The 24,720-nt window shown below is 40.8% G+C and overlaps 1 protein-coding gene across 5 annotated transcripts in view; it reads left to right on the forward strand.

Moving 5' to 3' along the window:
* Positions 1-2,619: 2,619 nt before the first annotated feature.
* Positions 2,620-24,720, forward strand: part of LOC109432399 (regulator of G-protein signaling loco) — a 28,954-nt gene continuing 6,853 nt past the window's right edge. Inside the window, exons 1-6 of one of the 5 annotated variants that reach the window (XM_062859522.1) lie at positions 2,620-6,320; positions 16,786-17,130; positions 17,193-17,818; positions 17,940-19,030; positions 19,096-19,608; positions 19,710-19,789. In XM_062859522.1, the coding sequence (XP_062715506.1) occupies positions 5,763-6,320; positions 16,786-17,130; positions 17,193-17,818; positions 17,940-19,030; positions 19,096-19,608; positions 19,710-19,753 (3,177 nt within the window). In that variant the 5' untranslated portion in view covers positions 2,620-5,762 and the 3' untranslated portion in view covers positions 19,754-19,789. The remainder of the gene's footprint in view (positions 6,321-16,785; positions 17,131-17,192; positions 17,819-17,939; positions 19,031-19,095; positions 19,609-19,709; positions 19,790-24,720) is intronic. The other 4 variants (XM_062859520.1, XM_062859521.1, XM_062859519.1 and 1 more) reach the window with 4 other exon arrangements.

The following is a 24,720-nucleotide window of genomic DNA, read 5'->3' on the forward strand; positions in this document are numbered from 1 at the left end:
ATATTTTCGAAGATGGTGTTTAACCTTCCAGGACGCGCGCCATCAAGCAACCGAAACTGCACCGCGCTCGCGCTGTATACGAAAAGCGAGGTTTTTTGGTAGTGTTGTACTTTTTACAACAGCGCGCGCGCTGAAGGGTTAAGAAGACATGGTGTCACAATGAAATAGATAATTTACGGCGTTTAATCAGCAAACATTGTAAAAAGTACCTTTTTGCTATTTTTCAGATTTTCTTTGAGAGCATAAGCGCGATGGCGCGACTGACACTGATCGGCAAAGTCATTGAAGAAGGCCGGCGAGGGCCCAATACTTCGACTACGAGGATTCATCGCAACGATGCCAAAGAGCTAGTCATGATGCCATCGTCTGGAATTCCAGAATCAAAAACGGATTTTAAAGCGGGCACTGAACTAAACTACTGGAACTTGATTGAAAATTTACCTATCGATTTAAGAAGTCTAAAAATCATGATGCGTAGTAATTATTATCACAATTGTAACCTAAAATGTTCTAAAGTAGCTCGAGTTAGGCAAGACTTTGCACATATGATAATTGGTAATTTTAGTTACGAGTTTGACAATTGTCAATATCTGAAATTTGTATTATATTTTATCTTTCAAAGGGGAAAGAGCTGTTACGTACTGTCAATGTATGTGATACACTTCGTGATTCGTCGGTTGATGTAATGTGTTCGGATAGGCCGAATGGCTTCTCAGAGGAATAATAATAAAGCAGACTTTAGTCTAATCTGAAACTTGAAACTCTACGGATATCTTTTGTACATAGCTGATCACGACAATCCCGTTAAACCCTAAAGTGAACTTAGCACTGTTCTTAGGTTCTTAGCTTTTGCGTAATAGTAGTGCTTCTGCTCTACAAATAATATTCGCTATTAGACGGCGAATATAAAACACAGAAGTACCCGAGTGTTTATCTTGGAGCTCCCAGGGAATTCCTCCACTAGTCCTCGGGATTTTTTCCAGGAATTTCCTGCGTATCCTTCCATGACTTCCGCACGAACACCACGGTAATTCCTTTAGTTTCCTTTAGCTTCCCAAAAGGTCATGCAGAATTTGTGGTAGAATCCCTCCAGCATGTCCCTAGGAATTTATCAATGGTTTTCCTGGAAATCATCACATAAATCATACGAAAATTCCATCCAGAATTTCCACGGAACACACTTTAGAATTCACTAAGAAGCCCTCCAGAAGTTCATGATTCTCTCCAAGATTTCCCTATTATCTATCTATATAAATAAAAATGGAATGGTGTTTGTATGTCACGAATAGGCTCGGAAACGGGTCAACGGATTCACAAAATTCTTCCACTATTGCATTCGTACAGGGCTCCGACGTGTTCGTACGGGAAAACAATTGCAAAAATCGACCGGGAAAGCAACGAAATCGGGGAAATTTTAAATTCTTTTTTTCGGGCCATTTTCCCCAGAATTGAATGTCAAAAAACATAGTAGGCAGGCAATACGACATTTGCCGGGACAGCTAGTTTTTCCATTTTTTCTTCCTTGGATTTATTTCCACGAGCACCACCAAAAAATCAGAAATTCCATCCAGTTCCTCGGGTATTCCTCCAGGAGTTTCTCGGGTATTCCTCCGGGAATTTTCCGAAAATTCCTGCAGAATATTCTCGAGAATACCTCCAGAAGATCGTCTGGAAGTCATCCTGTAGGTCCTCGGAAATTCTTCCAGGAGTTGCTCTACAATTCCTCCATGAGCTCCTCTCCTGGAGGTATTTTTTTAGATGGTCCTTGGAAATTCCTTCAGGAGTTCCTCTGCAATTCCTCCAATAGATCCTAGGGAAATCCTCCTGGAGATGCTAGGGCATTCCTCCAGGAGATCATCAGAAATTCCTCAAGAAGATCCTCGGGAATTTCTCCAGGAGTTCCTCAGGAATTCCTCCAGAAGTTTTTCGGGAACTCCATAAGTTTCCCGCGAATTCATCTAGAAGTTCCTCCCTCAGATTCCTCGGAACTTCCTCCAGAAAATTCCTCCAGGATTTCCTCCAAGAAATCTTCGAAAAATCCTCCAGGAGTTCCTCCAGGAATTCCTCGAGAATTCATCCAGGAGATCCTCAGGAATCCCTGCAGATGACCCTCGAAAAATCCTCCAGGAGATTCTCCAGGAAATCGGCGAGAATTCCTCCAGGAGATCCTCGGCAATTTCTCCAAGCGTTTCTCCGCAATTTCTCCAGAATATCCTCAGGAATTCCTCCACGAGATCCTCAGAAATTCGTACAGGAGATTCTCGGAAATTCCTCCAGAAGTTTTCGGGAATCTCTCCAGGAATTTCTTGAAGAGTTTCTCTGAAATATCTCCAGGAATATTTGAGTTCCTGTTCCAATTCCTCGGCAATTCCCCCTGGGGTTCCTCGGGAATTCCTCCAGGAGAAAAGTGTTTCTCGGGCATCCCTCCAAGAGAATTCCTTCGGAGTTCCCCAAGGTTTTTATTTTTTGGCAGTTCTTCCGGAATTTCTCTAGGTTCCCCGAAAATCTACTCCATGAGTTTCCCCTGATTTCCCTAGCATTTCCTGAAGTTATTTATGGGAACATCCAGTTGAACTTCTGATAAACTCCTAAACGATTTCTTGAGAATGTCCTGGAAGTATCCCCGCAAAATTGCTAGAGGTATTCGTGACGAACTCCTGGAGGAATTCCTAAGGAGTTCCTAAAAACTTCCCAAAAACTTCTTTGGAAATTCCCGAGGAACTCCTGGAGGTATACCCGAGAATCTCCTGAAGAAATTCCCGCGGACCTCCAAGGAACTTCTGGATGAACACACATAACACGCGGCGCGAGACTGGATGAATTCTCAGCAAACTACAGAAGGAATTACTGAGGAACTCCTGGAGGAATTTCCGTAGAACTCCTGGATGAATTCCCAAGGATTTGCTGAAGGTATTCCCGAGGATCCCCTAAAGGAATTGCCGAGGAATTCCTAAGGAACTTATGAAGGAATTCCCTAAGAACTCCTAAAGAAACTCTCTCAAACTCCTGGAGGATTTTTTGAGGAACTGTTGGAGATTTTCTCGAGGATCTCCTGCAAGAGTTCCCGAGGAACTTCTGAAAAAAAAAAAAAAATCCGAGGACCCCCTAAACAGGGCTGAAAATCGTCGCCGTTTGAACAGAAAAATAGACAACGAGAACGAAAACTAGACAGTCTTCGTTGCTCGTTCCACATCCGATGGCTCATTTGAGCCAGCGACTCGTCATGAAGGGCTTGTGTCGTGAAGAAAACAAAATCTTCATCCGTTTGTTTCGCTCTTCGTCCAAGGTGCCTAGCCGACGAAGTCAATGTTGCCCCCAACAACACAAAGAAAATGGATTTTAATAAAAAAAAAGTTGGTGGTCTTCTGTTTTATGATTGAGCTTCGTCGTGAAGCCCTTAGTCGACGACTTAAAGGTTAGTCGTCACCGTTGTTCTTTCGGATGACGATGATTTTATTGTTCTCTTCACGGAGCGGTGACGAGAAGGACGATTGTTAGCCCTGCCTCTAAATGAATTCCCGAATAACTCCATGAGGAATTCCCAGGAAGCTCCTGGAGAAATTCTCGAGAAACTCCTAGAGGAATTCCGCGGAATACATAAAGGAATTTTCTAGAAACTCCTGGGAGAGTTTTCGAGCAACTTCTAGAGGTATACCCAAGAATTGTCGAGAGACTTCTGCAAGAATCTTTGAAGAACTCGTGGAGAAATTCCCGAGGAACTTCTCGAAGAATACTTGAGGAACTCCTGGAGGAATTCCCGGAGATCTCATGGAGAAAATCCCTAGTAATTCCAGGAGGAATTCCTGAGGAACTCCTGGAGGAATTCTCGAGGAACTTCTAGAGGAACTCCGGAGAATACATAGAATAACTTACGAGGAACTCCTGGAGCAATTCCAGGAATGCTTGAGGAACTGCAAGAGGAATTCTCGACGAACTTATCATGCCAAAGATAAAAGCTCAGCATCTGGTTTCTATGAGAACGTTTCACGGAGTCTTTCACAGAAAAGGAAACTCATTTCGAAAACCTTCGAGTTCAACTGATTCGTTTTCTACCATTCTCTATTGGTCCGTAGCAAACTGCATCTGTCAATGCCGAACCCTGAGAATCTGCGATCGCATTGGAATGTAGCATACCTACCTACGCACTGCACATGTTGGGAAACTAGTAGCGGAAAATTATGGCGATTAAAGCCAACAACCTTCCGAATCGGTCGGTCGGTCTCCTCAGCTATAAACTAGAATCAACTTTTTTGTTTCACAGATGACGGCCATCATCATAATAGCAAGAGAGTAATAGTGCTTTGCGCTGGCCTCGATGATTATTATTAGCATCATTTTATGGTGCGAATCCACATGGCTTTCCCATGCTCTAGGTACTGTAGTGGCTGTGTAGCCTAAAGATCAATTACTTGATTTTGAAAGTAATAGGTACATACGATCTTCGAACCGCGACTAAACTCATTATGATGGGATGCTTAGGTATGCCTAATCGCGTTGGTTAACCGCTACACTAACCGATTAGCATACCAAATTTTATATTGGAAAGCATTGCGTTGGTAGATTAAATTCAACATATTGGTGCATTTTTTAGAGAAAGTAACTTTCATGAGAGTTTTCAGCGACGTGAACAACAGCGGCTAAATTAATGCAAAGGTCATAAAATTACAAAGTAACCGCTCGGATGATCGAGCAAAGATGGTTGAAACTTGATACACAAAAAAAAAGAAAAGGCAAAATCTTCGAAAGTGCCCAAAATGTGACCACCTAATAAAATGCGAAAAAGGGCAAAGTAATTTTGACCGCACTTGGCGGCAATACCAGGCAAGCGGTAGCTTGACCAATCAAACTGTCAAAGAAAATTTAAGTTGATAGATTTGTTTTTGTCGATGAGATTTAACCAAAAAATACCGAACTTCGAAAGGTGAATGTAATTCACCATTCCGGGGTATAGCTTTGGTACCGAAATGCAGCGTTTTTGCCGGGATTGAAAAGAAATCGTCTTGACATCTCTTCACTGCATTGTATTTAAACTCGCATTTTTGAGATTACTACTCGACACAACACGGATTGAAAGCTTCAACAATTCCCAACTCTGTATTAAATTTCGGGAATCGTCCCAGAGGTGACAGTTATTTTTTTCGCTGGTTTGCGCAAATCGGTCCAATCCGACAGGTTCTCTGTCAATTGATTTTCATTGACATTGGCGTGCGTAATAATCGCCCAAAAATGTCTTCTGTATTTTATCCTCCTTTCGATATCTTTCGTTGCCAAATATGGACTACCGCCGCTGGCCTGGCACAGGTTAAGTGAATCCCCCCGGCGGAGCTCTCTTATTTCCTGCTGTTACGATTCGCCACATAACGTCGTCACTGGATTGAGTTTGCAGATTGCCTGAAGATTTTGGTTTCGACTTTTCGCACTGTTGTAGCCTACGGAAGCAATGTGACTTTGTTGGTTCGAAAAAATGAAGGAAGTCAAGCGGTGAGAAAATGAAGAATAAAAAAAAGTGAAGCATAATATGCATTAAATTATAATAACGTTAAATTAAAACAATTAGCAAAGTGAGAAGAAGCAACTTGAGCGAAATGAAGCAAAAGTGGAGTGCAAAACCAGCAAAACTCCAAAACCAGTTCCAATAAGTGATAATTGAGAGAGAAGAAAACAAACGAAGCCGAAGAAAACAAATGCGATTAGGAAGCCTTAAGTAAAACGTTTCTATAAATAAAGCATCAAAACTAAAAGCAAAGTCGGTGCCGAAGTGAATGCGAATGAATGTACCACGCTCGCGAGAAGCAGCAACAGCAGCAGCAGCCAAAGCCCCAGCAATTGACAACAATAATAGCGATTCATCATCGACCTCTCCGACGTCGTCGGCCACCCCGCTCTCGCTATCATCCTCCTCAACGCCGTCCTCGTTTGGCAGCAGTGGTAGCGGTGGCGGTTCGCTGCGGGGCCTTGGCAGTGCTCTGCGGCAGCTTCAGCAGTACCAGCGCCGGCGAAATTTTCTAAGTTCGCCACCACCTCCTCTAGCATCACTGTCAAGCCCCGGAGCAGCAGTAGCCGCGTCAACGACGACGATGCTTCTCACGAGTAGTTCCGCGGCTCACGACCATCACCTGAGTTTTGTGATGGGTTTCATCAAAGAGGATGAAATCTACAACAGTGTAACGTCTTCGTCGTCGTCCAGCGGCGGAGGTGCGACTACGGCCTCCTCCATCATTTCCAGCACCACGGACACTTCGTCGGAGGACAACTCGCTGGTGGTGCCCTCGGCGGTGATATCGTCTTCGGTCGAGCTGGCTCAACCGTACCACGATGATGTAAGCATACATTTGGCGGGGGGTTGTACACAGGTTAATGCAGCATTGTTTGCTTTACGATTATTGCTGAAGTAAATGACCTTTCACTGATTAAGATCGCTTTTCTAATTTATATGATTGGGTATAAATGATTGGGTCACTCTCAAAACCATCACCGTTGATAACTGGCGTGGATTATCTGAAAAAAAAAAGCTTCTTTTTAGCTTTAGGTACGGTCATATGCGCCGGATCATTTTATATCTGTTCAGCCCATCTTTTCCGCTGTTTTCCACTTCTGCGGTTGTGTACTTTTCAGATCTCTTGTGAACACAGTTTTTCTAGGGAACTTGCTTTCCGGTATTCTCTAAAAATGCCCTGCCCAACGCATTCTTCCGGATTTGGCAGCCTTCTGGATGCTGAGTTCATCATGAAGTGGAGCAAGCTTGTGGTTCATCCTTCGTCGTCACATATCTACCGTTGCTCTCTTACACCGCACCAAATATCGTCCTTAACATGCATCGCTCGTACACTCCAAGTGCTTGCATGTCCTTTTTGACTCGACTCGAGTCCATAGTGGACCACCGGTGGTAATTATTTTAAACCACAGATTCTGTGGACTCATTATGATGGGATCAGGGTATCTCCTGATTTTTTTTTCGTGGTTGAAAATGTTTTTCGTTTTTGCAGAAACCATTTTTGAACAAAATTTTACAAAAAAATGGTTACTGCAAAAATGGAAAACATTTTTCGCCTCAAAAAAATTCATAAAATACCTTGATCCATACTCTACATGTGCACGAAAACCGATTTTGAAAATATTGCTTCGCTATTTAATAAAAAATCAAAAACCAAAAAAATGAGGAAATGCTTCCAGTTTCGCCTTAATCACCAGTGTCCGCGTTACCTGTGTTATTTAGCTGTTCGTCGAAGTGCTACTTCAATCTTTCAATCACATAACGTTCGTCCAACAAAATCCTCCTGTCCTTATCCATGTAGTGTCCTTATTGAAAGAGGTGCCGTGTTCGATACTGGAATTCCATTTCCTTAGACCCCACTTTGCGAAAATGTTAAAGGGTTTTCTAAAATCTTTAGCTGGAGCTTTCTTAGTCTGCTGGTGTTATGTTTGACTATTGAAATATCATTTATAATTATAACATTAGGCACTTTTTTTTCTAAGTAGCTAGGCCAGAGTAATCGTTCCCATCGTTACTATGTAAAGGTAATTAACCCTAAAAAGGATACCTTCATGGCCTCAGTATCGTCACCTCGCTGAGTGTGTTCCATCAAAGACGAGCTCTGAATGGCGTCTGGGGTCCAATGGACCCCAGGTATCCCTTTTAGGGTTAAGCACTTTTTCGACTGAAATAGTTACCAAAAGGCATTTTTAATATATGTATTATGCTTAAATTATGAAATTGCACCATTCGTGTACTTAAGATTTGCCAAAAAAACCTACTTAAAACAATATTTTCCTTAATATTTTGGCTGCTGTGTTCCTATTTTTGCGGTAGTGTTCCTTATATCCTCCGAAATCCCATATGAATTGAATGGGATTCCGCAACAACAGGAACCAACATTAAATTTTACCTCCATAATAGAAACAGTGTGCGTAAACCTCCTTTTGCTAGAGTCACTACGTTAGCAAGCTTTCCCAGAAGTAATGCCACAGGAAAGTTAATGTTGGTGCAAGTTATTTATAATCAAAAACAAAGAGAAATGATAGTTTTCATTTTTTTCCAAGCTAATTTGGATGGAAAATTACCGACTAACGTTTTGAAACCCTTCATTAGGTGGTGGGATCATTTTTTTTTAAATTGATTTTTATTATTGCCACGTCAATGGGCACACTTACCCTATGAAAACTTGTATTCGTCACTTACGGATTTATGTAGTTTTAAAATTGTTGCTCAACTTAGGGATTTGGTCAAGTTTTTATAGTATGTGAAAATGAACTTCAATGTAGATTTCAATGTAAGATATAATTGATTTAGAGTTCGGTGTTCGGTTGTAGTTTCAAGTTTATAATTTGAGCTGTTTGAGATTCCTTCAAACAGGTTCCTGAGATTCCTTTTGACAAACTCGTAGGATTTCGTTCATTCAGCTTGAACCCAACACATCGAAAAATCCAAAAAAAAGCATCGCCGTGCGCTTCATGAACATTTTTCTTAAAAAAAATAGAATATAAATCCATTTTTATCGAAAAACATCAATCCTCTCAGAAACAAAAAATTAAATTTGAACGATACGTAAATCGTTGTTGTTGTGAATTTCAACGAATTTAATCGAAAAAAATATTGAAAATTGAATTTATTTAAATGCACATACCTGGAGCATTGAAAAACACGCAATTTTACTCTTGAGAATCAACTCAAAATTCCATCTGATTGTATTTTTAACTTTGTATTGATAAGTACATTGAAAAGCATCCGATTTTCTGTCAACAAAGCTTTAAATTTCAAGTCGTGTAAATTTTCAGCTTTTGGTTTGCAGAGTTGCCAGCTACCGAGAATGTTCATGTTGTCATGGAAAGCACCGGAAGACGCGTTGTTTGCAAGTTTTGTGCTTCGATTTTTGTGGTTCAGGATGGCTGGTGAGTGTACACTGACTAATGGCTGTTCGGGCAAGTGCAGAATACGAAGAATTCCATCGAATCCGGCAAAAAAAATCACCCACACTAGCGGCACTTTCAACTGCAGTCGCTGCGCGTCTCCCGGTGCTTTGTTTTGAAATTCGCTTGCATCGTGGACAGGAATGATGGCCCAGTTTATGGCAAAACAGGGCAAAGGATGTTTGCTCCTTTACGTAAGGGACTAGTCCATCGATTTTGATTCGATTAGATAGGTAGCATGAAAAGTAAAACAAAACTTCCATGAAAACAGCAGCATATAAATTGAGCAAATCGTTTAAATTTCCACGAAACTGAATTTCACACGACTCGCTTTTTAGCTCGTGTAATTTTAAAATCTAACGCAATTTTGCGTTTATTTCGATGCTCCAAATATGTGCATCGATCTCAACGCAAAATTACACGAAAATTTTAACTGTGTTTTACTTCCCTATTCACGTGAAAACTAGTGCGTTGAGCTGAAAAAAGTTGAATATTGTCTAATTTCGAAGAACTGCGCCTTTTCAACTACATCACAAGCAGGATTTTTTTTGGGGAATTCCGGATATAGCTTTGGAGGAAATTCAAGAGATTTTCCAACGCCCTAGTTTGGTCCTAGTTTCTTCTTTCACTTGATTCAATCTACCAATTGTTGCTCGTTTCGAGCTTCTCAGCCATTGTCGTACACCATAGGGTTAGATACATCCAAAAATGTTTCGATTGGAGGATCGTGAGGCTAGCGAGGCAATTTTGGAACTATCTCGGCAGGGCTCCTATTTTGGGCACTTTTCTGCTATAACTCAGCCAATTATGAACCAATTGAAACAATGCTTGGAACGCGGTGAGATGCCTATAGTATCTATCCGGGTACGAAATTTCAAGTAAATTGGTTTGGCATTCACTGAGTTATTGCCAAAAGTGCCAAAATACCGGCCACTGCCCAAATGGCTCGCTCCCCTATGCCTAAATTAGATTAAATGCGTCGATATTTTCCGAATTTCATTGATTTTGAGAGGTTTTGGCACTTTCCCCCTCTCCTCTCCTCACACATCTACGTCAGTTCTCTCTGGTTTTAACCCGGACGTTCCACGGTGGGACGAATGGCCAAAAACGTGAACTTTTTTCAGTAGCGTCTTTAAACGCGATTTTATCGGAATGGTGTCTTCGGATGAAAATTTTATAAAAATAGGGCGCGTCGAATGGCGTTTAGTTTTAGTTCGCAACTTTGCCATAGGCGGCGCTGTAAAATCCAACTTTTTTGTTTGACGTTTTTTCAATATGGTGTCTTCGGCAAAGTTATAGATATGCTCAATACAAATATCTTTGCCAAAGACACCAACCCTCTATCTCTACATTGCTTCAAGATACAGACGTATTTTATGAATGACCCCCCAAAAATCGTGTTATTCATATATTTTGAAAACGCGCAGTTTTAGAAAGTTGCAATGTTCTACAAAGTTGTGTAAAATGTCAAAAGAAACAACTTTGTAGAAGTGAATAGGGTTTTAAAATGGCAATGAGGTTAGTTATGGCTATTTTTGAGTTAAAAATAGCCGTTTTTCAAGGCCCAATAACTATCTTGGATGCAAATGGATGCAAATCAAACCCCACTAGGTTCAATATGTATTACTATTAGTTGAATATTCTGATGTTTTCGGTTGTATCCTCGAGTATCCTTAGCAGGGGTTCTTAATTTTACTAGAGCATATTTTTGACGCTAAAACAATAATATCAGTTTTTGTATGTCATTTAACCCCATTATCTTCAGTGAAGTGATAAATATTACCTATTCGCATAATTGTATGCTTTATGGCGCCTATAAAAATCAATTATTATCGAATCATTATCATATTATTTTAAAAACACTGCATAGAAGTGAGCTGAACCAGACGGTCATATGTATCCAAGTGATCTCACCACCAAGCAAATACACATATTATTTTCAGCACGTATAGTAACCGAACAAGCAGAAAGTCAACTCATATTAAATCACTACGTTTCTAATGTCGAATACCCAATTACTAATTTTCTAATTCACTTAAAAGCGTCAACAGGCATGAGATTTTTCGATCGCTGTGAGAATGCTCTAAATAATTCCTGCATGAATGCAAAAAAGCTTTTGTATACAAAATGTTTTAATGATTTCTAGTTATCAAAAAAGTTGTGGATATGCACAACATCTTTGATGAAAAGTAAAGGTTTCTTTAATCAAAAATCATAAAAGTTGTTTTGGGTATGTGTTGGAATATGAGAACTAATTTAGAGAAGCTGTTTCACCCTTTTACTGGCTTAATCGAGAGTTACTTGAGCCATGTGTTCAATGAGCTTCCCGTATAAATACACACACTCTCCCGCTTGTTCGGCACCTGTCAAATTCATGTTGTTTCCGATAGCTGAAAATGCTCCTTTTCATTTCCACATATCTATTTGTAGCTATGTTTGAAAGTTGGGAAAATGGATACCAATGCTAACGTAAATGATTTCAGGTTTTCTAGACTTGCTATTTGTTCGGTTACTATACGTGCTGAAAAAGAATATGTATATTTCTGGCGTTCGTTTTGTATAGGTCGTATGTTGACTGTGATTCCTACCCTGATTCGACCTATTCAAATCGAAAGCCAGATTAACATATATGTTTTGAACACACGAATAAAATTTGCTTGCTGGTGAGATCACTTGGATACATATGACCGTCTGGTTCAGCTCACTACTATGCAGTGTTTTTTAAATGATATGATAATAATTCGATAATAATTGATTTTTGTAGGCGCCATAAAGCATACAATTATGCGAATAGGTAATATTTATCACTTCACTGAAGATAATGGGGTTCTAAATGACATACAAAAACTGATATTATCGTTTTAGCGTCAAAAATATGCTCTAGTAAGATTAAGAACCCCTGCTAAGGATACTCGAGGATACAACCGAAAACATCAGGATATTCAACTAATAGTAATACATATTGAACCTAGTGGGGTTTGATTTGCATCCATTTGCATCCAAGATAGTTATTGGGCCTTGAAAAACGGCTATTTTTAACTAAAAAATAGCCATAACTAACCCTATTGCCATTTTAGAACCCTATTCACTTCTACAAAGTTGTTTCTTTTGACATTTTACACAACTTTGTAGAACATTGCAACTTTCTAAAACTGCGCGTTTTCGAAATATATGAATAAAACGATTTTTGGGGGGTCATTCATAAAATACGTCTGTATATTGAAGCAATGTAGAGATAGAGGGTTGGTGTCCTCGGCAAAGATATTTGTATTGAGCATATCTACAACTTTGCCGAAGATAGTATATTGAAAAAACGTCAAACAAAAAAGTTGGATTTTACAGCGCCGCCTGTGGCAGAGTTGCGAACTAAAACAAAACGCCATTCGACGCGCCGTATTTTTATAAAATTTTCATCCGAAGACACCATGCCGATAAAACCACGTTTAAAGACGCTGCTGAAAAAAGTTCACGTTTTGGGCCATTCTTCCCACTGTGCAGTGGAAGTGCTCATAGAACACTAAGCTGAAAAGCAAACTGTGTCTCAGTGGGGACGTAACGGCAAATGTAGACTCAATGACCGTTCGGCCTAATGGTTTTCGGCTTGGAATATAGCACAAACATCATTTCTAAATTTATGTAAGAACAATCAATAGGGTTCAGAACGCGGATTTCATTTTTGAACAAGAAAACAGCTTTCAATGATGATGAATATGTCAATAACGAATCCTTCGGGCTTCAGCTAAGCATAGTTTCATCCTTGTATTATAGAAACATTAATATCTCACAATAGGGGGGCGAAAATGTTTTTCCCAAGCTCCAAGGGGGCGATTCCTCCAACAAGTTTGGGAAACACTGCTTTAAAGAGTTGCTTTTTTCATTCTTCGAGGAAATCCTTCTGGGATTCGGCCAAGATTTAAGAGGTTGTTCCAGCAGTTTCTTCTGCGATTCCAGGAAGAGTTCTTTTTGGGATTCTTCCAAAAGGTTCTCCTGGACAATCTGCAGGAGTTCGGTCTTGAAATCTTTCAGGAGTTTTTTTTTTCTGGAAATCCTCCAGAATTTCTTCTGACTCCGAGGAATCCTCCTTGAGTTTTTTTTCTGGGGATCTTCCTGTAGTTTGTTCTAAAAATCCTCCAAAAGTTCTTTTTAGGGATCCTGGAGAAATCTTCTTCTACTTCTTCTATATGGCTCTACATTCCCACAGGAACCTGGCCTGCCTCTCACCAACTTAGTGTTCTTTGAGCACTTCCGCAGTTATTAATTGAAGGGTTTTTTTTGTCAGTCCATAAATTTGTATGTTGTAAGGCAAGCACAATGATACACTATGCCCAGGGAGTTAAGAAAATTGTCCCAACCGGAACGAGAATCCAAAGTCTTAGCCATCAGGCTAACTAGAGACCCTCTGTGGAGAAATATCTTGTTCAAATTTCTGGATAAATCTCCAGAAGGTATTCTCGAAAGATTCCTAGGCTTAATTCCCTAAAGAAACTTCTAAATGTGTTCCTGAAGAATTCATGGAGAAATCGAGCAGAAAACGCAGAAGGCATTCGCGGAGGAATCCCGAGATGAAATTTTTGAAAGAATCATCAGAAAGAATTACTGGTATTATGGCAGGAGTTGGAAATGTAAAATGGAAATCTCCCAGGATTTCGTTCTTGAAATCTTTCAGGGCTACAAAATGGTAAGTCGACAAGGAGCGTTCAGCATAGCTTAGGTCCTCATAAGATCTAGGTAATCTCTGGGGATTCCTCCAAAGTTCTTCTGGGATTTCTCAAAGAGTTCTTTGTGTGATTCATTAGGGTTTTTTTATTCTAAGATTCCTCCTTGGCCAATTATTTTGGTTTCGCGTCGCGTCATTCCTCCTAGGATCCCTCCAGAACCAAGCAGTTCTGAGATTCCTCTTGATAATCTCGTCGAATTACTCAAGGATTTTCTCCAGGAATTCGTCTTGGCAATTTCTTTGGAAGCAACATTCTTTTTAACAATTGATAAACAACCAGCTCTAATTCCTTAAGAAGTTTCCAGTGTAGTTTTCGTAGAACTTCCTTTTGAAATCCATATAGAAAGTTTCTCCGTAAAATTTACCAGGAGTTTTTCTTTGGATTTCCATTTGAACTTTATCCTGAGATTCCTCCACGAATTTCTGCGCTGGTCAAACCTGTTGGAATTCCGTTTTTATAAACGTTACGATAGCTTGGTCTCTAATTGCAACAATACTTTTTCTGAGTTTTTAAAATGGAAGAATTAAGAGTAATCTTGAAATAAATAAAATGTTTATCATTTCTAATTTTACATACTTGAGGCTGTAATGGACGTAATGGAATTCGACGAATTTTAGACTAGGGATTAAAAAATGTTCCTAACTGACGTACACGGTAAAAAAAATCACTCAAAATATGAGTTTAAAAATAATCACTCAAAGGGGCTTTTCCCTCTTTCAAAATTTTTAGTTAAAAATAAATAACAATAACAATACTGAGTTTAAAAATGAGGAACGAAATACAAGACCATAAAACTTAAAATGAAACCTCTTAGATTTCCCTCAGAAATATTATCCAAGAAATTGGGTCTCGGGATTTCAGATAATCCCGTACCATTCCGCTAGGTTATCTCTTGGAACTCGATGATAAGTTTTTATTTTGGACAGCTAAAAGTGTTCCAGACACCTGAAAATTTTCCACGAGTTCCTCTTTAGTTTTCTTGTGAAGTTCTTTCTGATATGACCGTGACGTCCGTTCTTGAATTCCTCCTGATTGGCTTCCCCAAGAAATTCCTTCTCGGATTTCTGATAATCTCGTACGATTCTATTTCGTTTTCGTTATCTCTTGGATCTCGATATGAAGTTTTTGTTTGGACATCTGAAGGTGTTATTTCCCAAGAGTTTCTTTTAGGATTTTTATTTATTTATTTCTGATATTACTCCAGGTGTCCCTTCTTGAATCTCCACAGAAGTTTTTCCTGGGATTCTAACAATATTTTTTCTTGGATTCTTCAAAAAGACCCTTTTGCATTTCTTCCAGGAAATATTGCAGGAATTCGTCCATGAATTTCTCCAGGTGTTTCTTCTGGGATTCCAACAGAAGTTCCTTCTGGAAATTCCCCAGGAGTTCGTTCTTCAAATCTATTAGGATTTTTTTCTCTGGAAATTGGGTTCTTTAGGGGTATCCATATTATTCCATAATCGGAATCTCCGTCCAAAAATTTGTCGAAATCCAAAAGTCCATCAATTTTGGTGCCCGGGAACTATTTTTAAAATGCATTTAAAATTTGTATGTTTTTTTTATGTTCGAGATGAACTGTCCTTTTTTTGATTGAACTATTCTGCCCATATTCGCATAGTCGATGTAACCACCATTAGCAATGCCACCGTACAAAAGCTAATATCTAACACGTGTGCATATTTGTGACCAGTTTTATTCAAAAGATCACAAGATCTAACCCTTAGTTAGATGTCAAGGCGGAAGAAATCTTGAACTTTATATTTATTCATTGTTAAAATTCCAAAAGTATGTTGAAAAGTACAGTGGCGCTTACATCGACTATGCGAATATGGGCAGTATTATTCTATCCACAAAAATAAAAACTGTTGTGTTTATTCAACCATCAAAACAAATGTATTGGAACGAAATAAAATCACGTTATACTCAGAAAAATGACCTCTTTCTATTAGGATATAGAAAAAAGCAATATTTTGTTCACTAAACAACTCAATTGTCCAGGGTTTCTTGCTAGGTCCCTTCTAGGAATCTTCCCGTAGTTTGTTCTGAGAATCCTCCAGGAGCCTTATTTGAGGCCCTGCTGGAGTGCCCGAAAGAATCCGCTGAACACATTCGTGAAGGAATCACCAAGCGTAATTCGTGGAGGAATTCCCAGAAGAATTTTAGAATTCCTAGTGGAATCCCCAGAAGGAATTCTCAGAGACGCCGGGATCCACTATAGACTACCATTACCTATAAGTTAATATGAACTCCTTTTTTGTTCAAGCTTGTTGGAAAAATGTAATCAAGCTTAACTACTGATAAGCATCGTTTTCCTCCTCTCCTCTTTTCTCTTTTCTTTGCGTAACGATCCAACTGGGACAAAGTCTGCTTCTCAGCAGTGCTCTTTGGCAAGTAGTATCCAACGTTATTAACTGACAACTTTTTCTGCCATTGAGTATTTTGCATGCGTATGTCATATGGCAGGCACGAATATATTCTATGCCCAATGAAGGATATTCCCCTAATGAAATTTACCTGGACTGATCGGGAATGGAACCCATCATCCTTAGCATGGCTGAATACCCGGGCATTTACGGTTCTTAGATAATCTAAATCACCCTAGATTACCATTAGTTTGGTCGCCTTACGTATAGTTTTTCATTGTAACACCCGAGTCCCAAAAGGTTCACCCAATAGTCACCTTTTTCTGTAGTTCTCTTTGTGCGAAATCTTTTTCGCGTCCCATTTACTCTACAAAGCATCATCCATGCAAAAGTAATTAAGCACCTTTCAAGGTTGCTGCTGCACAAGATTCAAAACGTTTGAGAAGTTTAACACATTACCTATCATCACCCGACTCGGAACTCGGTGAATTGAGCTGTTGGTTACAGCAACCTGAAGCTTCACCATTATTGTGAGCTTTCCACCCCTTTTTTGTTTTGCGAAGCTTTGCGGTGAAGGTGAAGTGCTGCACTGGTGGTGTAATTGAAACGTTTCGTTAAAGCTCTCTCGAACTGGTATTAGTTAGGGTTACCAAGATGATTAACTAGTTACCTGCTAAATGTGCCTTTTTATTTCTTGAATCAACAAGTGTCCATCATTTAACGCTCCATAAAGATTATTTTTACAAAAATCATCGATTTTTGATTCTAATTCAGTTTTTCCTCATCTCCACTTCCAGAACAAGCAAATCAACCACAATGCTTCCCCGTTCCGACGCTGGGGTCAATCGTCGCTGCGGTCCCGCTCGGGAGATCAACGAACACCCGGTTCATCGCACCGAAGGCCGTCGTCCCTGGCTGCCTCGGAGAGCGATGTCTACACCAAGTCCATCGACGATGACTACAGCTCGACCAAGAGCGGGTACAATCCGTACCTGGATGGTGCCAGCACGGTAACGACGGACTCGACGCAAACAGCCGGCGGTACGGGCAGCAACAGCACTGGAGGTCCGGTGGGGGTCGCCTCGTGGGGAACGTCGTTTGAGAAACTGTTGGAAGATGCAGCTGGACTGCACACGTTTTCAGTAAGTTTAACAATTGAATATTTTTTGGAATGTGTTCAAACTTTCTCATGTCTTCCTTACAGGAATTTCTCAAAAAGGAGTTTTCCGCTGAGAATATTTACTTCTGGACGGCGTGTGAGCGTTACCGGCAGATTACCGATAGAGAGGAACGCGCCAAGGAGGCACAATCCATATTTGCCAAACATCTTGAATCGGGTTGCGGTGAGCCGGTGAACGTGGACTCGATCGCACGGAACATTGCCAAAGAGAATTTGCCGCAGGCAGAACCTACGTTGTTTGCCGCTGCCCAGAAGCAAATTTTCAACCTGATGAAGTTCGACAGCTATCAACGGTTCATCAAATCGGACATGTACAAAACATGCCAGGATTCGGAGGCGAAGGGACATCCTTTGCCCTATCCAGGTGAGCAGCTGGACCCGCTGCTGAGGACCGGGTTTACTCTGCAAAGTGCAACTAAGCTGAAGAAGTCGTTGAGTAATGCTGAAGACAGGCGGAGGAAATCGTTGCTGCCGTGGCATAGGAAGACGCGGAGCAAGTCAAAGGATCGTGGCGATTCGGAGAGTCGGAAGGAGAGTGGAAAATCATCGCTATCCAATGGGGGAGGGACTGGTGGTAGTAGTAATACCTTGAAGGTCTTGTCTACCAATTCTACTAGTGATATTCATAGTTCTAGGAGTTCCTTAGCTAGGTAAGTATCTTTGTATCAAATTCTCTATATGTTATAGACTTCAGAGTGCCTCATATTGCCGTTTTTTGACATCCTAACAAGCATTGAAACTGCAATGGTATTCATTTTATAATTTTTCCAGCTTTGATGCCGCCATCGGCAAGTCGTACGATCAGGACGACACCCGCAACACTCTGTGCCGTGTGATATTGTCGAACGGAGCGACGACGGTGGTCCAGACGCGCTCCAACGAAACCATCAAGGAACTAGTCGAACGATTGCTGGAGAAACGCGGCATCGTTTACAATGCGTACGAGGCGTTCCTGGCCGGCAATCACAAACCCCTGGATCTGGACGGTCCGTCTTCTAGTCTCGCCGGGAAGGAAGTGAACATCGACCAACGGGTGGTGTTCAAATTGAGTCTTCCGAACCGAAAGATGATTTCCGTCAAAAGCAAAGCCACCAAGCCGTTGGGCGACGTCTTGAGGCCGATTCTGTTGAAGTACAACTACGAGCTGGACCAGATGAACGTCTACTCCAAGGATGCGTACCTGGATATGACTTATCCGGTTACAAGTGTGGACGGACTGTGGTTGCAGGTTCGTAACGGAAACGAAAGTGAATTTCATCAGGATCTTACGCGAACCATTGCTTCGCGATCCGAAAGAGCTTACGCTAATCAGGTACCTCCGCTCCCTATTATCGCTACCTCCCAGCACCAGCAGATCATTAATCATTTCCAACAGCAATTGCATCAACAAGCACACGCCCAGCCACACAGTTTTGCAATGCCATCATCCAACGGAAGCGCTTCCAATTACATTACTAAAAAGTCCCAAAACATGTACAGCAATCAGTCGTATAACAACAATAATAACAACTTCCAGTTGAAGAGCAAAGAAGACTTCAAAGACGATACCAAACAGGAGCTCAACATGCTGGACGAAATCACCAACAAAGTTTTCAACGAGCTGATGAACGGAAAGATTGCCAACGGAAAAACTCCAGAAGACTGTACCTCGGATAGTTCATCCACCAGGAGGGACCGATTCCGGAGGCGGGGATCTAACGCCCCGTCGGAAAGTGGCCGAGGAGCTAAGAGCAAGAAATGTTCAACTGCTGGCTCGGAGGATGGTGGCGAAAGTGTTAATAACGTGGGAACCAAAAAGCCCATCATTGCCAAACTGAAGGCTGGAGTGAAGCTGCAAATCCCAACGCGATCGCAAAATGACGGTAAGATTGAATATTTTTAAGATTACGAATTGTGTATTGATTAAAACTTTTTTTCACAATTGTAGAGCTTTTGGAAGGTTTGAAGCGTGCCCAGCGTTCTCGCCTGGAGGATCAAAGAGGAACCGAAATCAATTTCGAGTTGCCGGATTTCCTGAAGGATAAGGAAAATTTCACATCCACCAGTCAATCGGCTACGACAACCACATTGGCCACGGCAACATCCGCCACCACTAACGCACCCACCGGAGGACCTGCAAATCCTACAAAGCTCACACGAAGGCCTGGTGTCAAGCGACCGGAGTTTACCACCAGTTCATCCGTTGAGTTTCCACTGAGCACCAGCACAAACGGAGGATCATTGCAGCAAATCAACCGACCACAGCCGGCCCCACGATTGTCCATCACCAGTACCCGGGGTCTAGTGGGTAGTGGGAGCAGCCCGACGTCCCCCGGCGTGTTGCCAGTGCATTCGGCTTCCAGTGAGAGTAATTTGAACAATCTCTCGCTGCGATGCAATGCCTCTCCCTTGATGCTGGACGACAACGGCAACGGATCACAGTCGGAGAACAGCTATGCAGGTAAGTTCTACGAGTACATACCAATGGGCTTTTGATGTCGTTCATGGTCCAACCGGCTATTGAAAATATGTGTTTTCTCATTTTCCAACATGTCAATACAGGAAGCTTTTCAAGTGTTATCGAGATGATCATGAGTGTAAAGTGAGGGTGCCCTTCTCGATTCCCGCGGGACGCCAATACGGTATTTATCAAAACGGGTTTCGGATAGTCTGTGTTGTATTCTGTATTGCACTCCCATAAGTAGCACTATTCTGTGTCTCGTTGATTGAGAATTATGTAGTCGTCATGTTTCCAGTAGATTATTGTGTGTAGCTTTTCATTTACAAAAAAAAACATGTAGACTTCGGAACATTTAATATCGAGTGTTTAGTTAGAATCGAAGAGTGTGATCAAAGTTGTATCAAAAATGCAATACGTACATTTCTAGTTTATATTTACTCATAAACCTATGGTCATATCAAAGCCTATCTCAGATTTCTTTCCATCTACCTATTTATCGCCTTTTCTATAAAAAAAAACTTCGTTTCGCCATACACAAACAGCCGTAAGGCCTCTAAAAAAAGTAAGAAAAGTTATCAAATCATAAAATTTATTTACACTGTTGTCATCTGGACATGAGCAACAGTGCCGTCCAATAGTAGATGTCAATAACATCAAATCGACTGCAACATTTTAATGGGGCTATCCATTACCCATTCAGGATGCCGTTGTAAAAAGTACAACACAACCAAAAAACCTCGCTCATCGTATATAGCGCTAGCGCGGTGAAGTTTCAGCTACTTGATGGCACGTGTCCTGAAAGGTTAAGTACGTTACGGTCCGATTATATTTTTCTAGAATTCCCTTGAATGTTCTTACAGGGTTTTGGACTTATGGAGGAATTTCTATGGGAATTCCTGAAAGAATTGCTGGAGGAATAGCTGGAATAAATTCCCGCAAGTATTTAGTCTAGTCTACACATACACAGCAATATCTTGAAAGAATCCTGGAAAAGCCGGCCAACTGTGCAGGGTTATCGACATGGGCGAAACTACCGGGGGTGCCGGGGTTGCCAGGCACCCCCTAGAATTTGAATGCATTGCTGTGAGATATGGGGCGATGAATGATGAATGGATGAACTCATGAATATTTGTTTGTAGTGCACCCCCTGGCAACAAATCGTAGTTTCGCCCATGGTTATCGAATACAATTGAACAACAGAACAATAGAACAACGATATCTCGTCAGCCGCGTTATATATGAGATGTGAAATATAAACGTTGAGAGTGACGTTACTAAAAGCTATTGACACTCCACTGAAGCTCTTCTTCCTGAGATGGGACATAGGAATTCTCGCCTAATGCCCTGGCTCAAAAGCCTAGGCTTAAGCGCCATATCTACCTCTTTAAGGTGAAACGTCAATAAATCCCATTGCAACTTTGGATACAAACTTTAGAGGCACAAATCTGACAAACGAGGCCTCGAACCAAGCCGCACTTGTTTATCCTGGCTTTGCTCACTTGCAAAAAGAGGCAGCTTTTCCAAATCGAGCGCATTTGTTTACGAATTTCCAAGATTGGTGCTCTTGAAAACGTGAGTAGGGGTGCAAGTCGGCCATTGTGGCAGCCATATTGGTATTCTCTGAAGTTTCTCCTTAAACGAGAAAAAGTGGTCCCACCTCCTTTTACGTTTACGAATTAAACGATAAATTGCCAAGACATATCATTGCACGTGCCCAGAATTCTTCCAGCAGCACTGTTATTGTGTTTCGAAAATCAGACAGCCCATTACATACCAGCTTTTCCATCCGATCGGCTAAATCGTTGAATGACATCACAAATGCCGCGAATACAACGTGCCCACACCTCACTTGTTCATCGATTTTAAATCGGCGTATGATACAATCGATCGAGACCAGCTATGGCAGATTATGCACGAATACGGATTCCCGGATAAACTGATACGATTGATCAAGGCGACGATGGATCGAGTGCTGTTCGTAGTTCGAGTATCAGAGACACTCTCGAGCCCCTTAGAATTTCGCAGAGGGTTACGGCAGGGTAATGGTCTTTCGTGCTTGCTGTTAAACATTGCTTTAGAGCAGTGTTTCCCAAACTTGTGGAAGCTATCGCCCCCTTGAAGCTGATAAAATAAGTTTTCGCCCCCCTAAGTTTGACTTTTTTAATCAAAATTTGAAGCTTTGCAATTGAGCTAAATCTCGGATTTCCAATGATTGTAGACCATCTGCTGTCACGACATTTATTTAAATTTTTCAAAAATATCCCAACGCACCAAGTTCTTTTACCACAAATTTTCATTATTTTTAATTTACTTGCAGTTTTAAATTTGAAATACAATATGTACATATCGTAAATAACATTCAATATCATATTTTTCTAGAATTTGAAGCAAATGAAGCTTCCTAATATATGTTTTTACAAAAACATAGTAATGTGTTCCATGATCAGAGTTGAAAGACGTCAATCAAGACGTCAATTAGGGAAATAGGGAATCCCTCTATTCAGTTGTCAAATTATCTGTCACGCGTTGTCTTCGATCAAGGGGTATTCGACCATGGAGTCTAAAGAGTCTGCACAGATAGATCGGCACACGTCGCAACAGTAAGATATTTTCAAAATCTACTACAAAGCCAAAGCATAAGATATCTTAAATACATTTTTTTAATTCTATCGGAATATCCCAGGACAAAACAAAAGACAAATATGTACTGGAAAAAATCAAAATTTCAATAAGAACTTCTAGACTCAGCAAATAACGTGAACTACTGATTTTAGGCCAGTTGTTTTAACTACAATCTATAATTGGTAATTCAACTTTTCAAAAAGTAGCTGCGAAAATCATTAGAAACCCTTAACAAATACTGAGAAGAGAAAACAATTTTTGGAAATTTGTTTCAACAAATCAATAGATATTTGTGACTGGTTACATTTTAATTTTAAAGGGTTCAACTATTCATCAGCTTTTGAAAAATCGCCCCCTTGTTGGAATTTTCGCCCCCAAATTATGAGTTTTCAAATTTTCGCCACCATGTAGTTTTCGCCCCCAAGGGGGCGATTTCGCCCACTTTGGGAATCACTGCTTTAGAGGGTAAAGCGGGGATAAACACGGGCCGAACGATTATCACGAAGTCCGTTCAGCTGCTTGGTTTAGCTGATGATATTGATATTATAGCTAGAAAATTTGAGACGATGGTGGAAACGTACATCCGACTGAATCATGAAGCCAGGCGAATCGGATTAGTCATTAATGTATCGAAGAAAAAGTATATTATGGCAAAGGGCTCCAAGGAGGTATCACCGCGCCCGCCATCCCATTTCTATCGACGGTGGTGAAATCGAGGCGGTTGAAGAATTCGTGTACTTCAACCTCACTGGTGACCGCCGATAACGATACCAGCAGAGAAATTCAGAGACGCATTATGGCAGGAAATCGAGCTTACTTTGGACTCCGTAGAACTCTACAATTGAACAAAGTTCGCCGTCACACGAAATTAACTATCTAAAAATGTCTGATTAGACCGGTAGTCCTCTATGGGCATGAAGCATGGACTCTATGTGCAGCGGACCAATAGCCCTTGGAGTTTTCGAACGGAAGGTGCTGCGTACCATCTACGGCGGAGTGCAGATGGAAGACGGGAATTGAAAAAGGTGAATGAACCTCCTCCTCTTCTTGGCGTAACGTCCTCCTGGGACAAAGCCTGCTTCTCAGCTTAGTGTTCTATGAGCACTTCCACAGTTATTAACTGCATTGGCGTAACTAGAGGGGGGGCCAGGGGGGCCAGGCCCCCCCCAGAATCCGCCAGGCCCCCCCCAGAAATTTTTATGACTTTATATATAGAAATTAGAAAAAATCTGAAAACCACTGTCGTGGTGACAAACATAGATCTATATTCTCAATTTAGTTGAAAATCGGAGCTTTTGACTAGCGAAGTTGGATTTTTCTCCAAATCCGTGCGTCGGACCTAACTTCGGAAGTGGTGCGCTGTATAGCAAACAGCTATACAGCGCACCACTTCCGAAGTTAGGTCCGACGCACGGATTTGGAGAAAAGCCCAACTTCGCTAGTCGAAAATTCCGGGTTCCAACTGCACGTACAGTAATAGAAATTTATTTGGCATAATATGTGTTTAAATTGACAGTTATTGGAGACAAGCAATACTTTGTACATCTTCTTTTTTAAATCGCTGAGAAATTAAATCTAAATGATAATTTCCAGGAATTCTTGGATGGGTATCTTTAAGAATCTTTGAATTTTTTAGCAGCATTACTGCAAAATATGGTTAAGTGCTTCTTTATCGAAATCAAGTATCATGTGGGAATAAAACTCTGGTTGAATTTGCAATGGAATTCCAGCAAAAGTTTGTGAATTCCTAGTGAGAATAGATGTACGTAGCTGAAGCGTAAACGCGAGTGTATTCATTAAAACCATGCTGGAGGTGATTTCTAGTCAAACACTATTAATTTCTTTTATTTCGTGGGCCAGGGGTATTTTTGCGTCTATCAAACAACGCACAAATTCAAATGGTCATTGAGGAAGTTTTAATATATTTAAAAGCTGGTGCTGCAAGATGTAATCGTAAGTTTGAAGGTATTCATGATTGGACTTGAAAAAGAATTGGTATTCATGAGATAATTGTGAAAGAATTCCTGGATGACTTCTTGGAGATTGTTTTGGCTTCTATGTCCCCCTAAAATTATCTAAAATTTCAATACAAATTTCAATACAAATCGCTGGAGGAATCCCTCTAGAAATCCTTCAAATTATTCAAAAAATCTACAAGTAATCCTGAAAAAGCCCTGGAGTGAATCCCTGGAAAACACTATGAACGGAATACTGAAACTTTTTAACTAACCTTGCTAACCGCTGAATAATTAAAAAAAAAATCCCGAGAGAAATTTCGGAAGAAATCATTACAAGAATTCTCGAAGCAATACCTGCAGGAATCCCTGCAGTAATTTGTGAAAGTATACCTGGAGGAATCCCTGGATGAATTCCAGGAGGAATCCAAAAAGTAATTATGCTAGGAATTTCAGCAAAAAAAAAAATCTGAAGAATCCGCATTAGAAATCCCTGTAGAAATTACTAGAAAATTTTTTAGATGAATCCTTGGAG

This window comes from Aedes albopictus, chromosome 3 (assembly GCF_035046485.1).
Source record: "Aedes albopictus strain Foshan chromosome 3, AalbF5, whole genome shotgun sequence".
Lineage (NCBI taxonomy): Eukaryota > Metazoa > Arthropoda > Insecta > Diptera > Culicidae > Aedes > Aedes albopictus.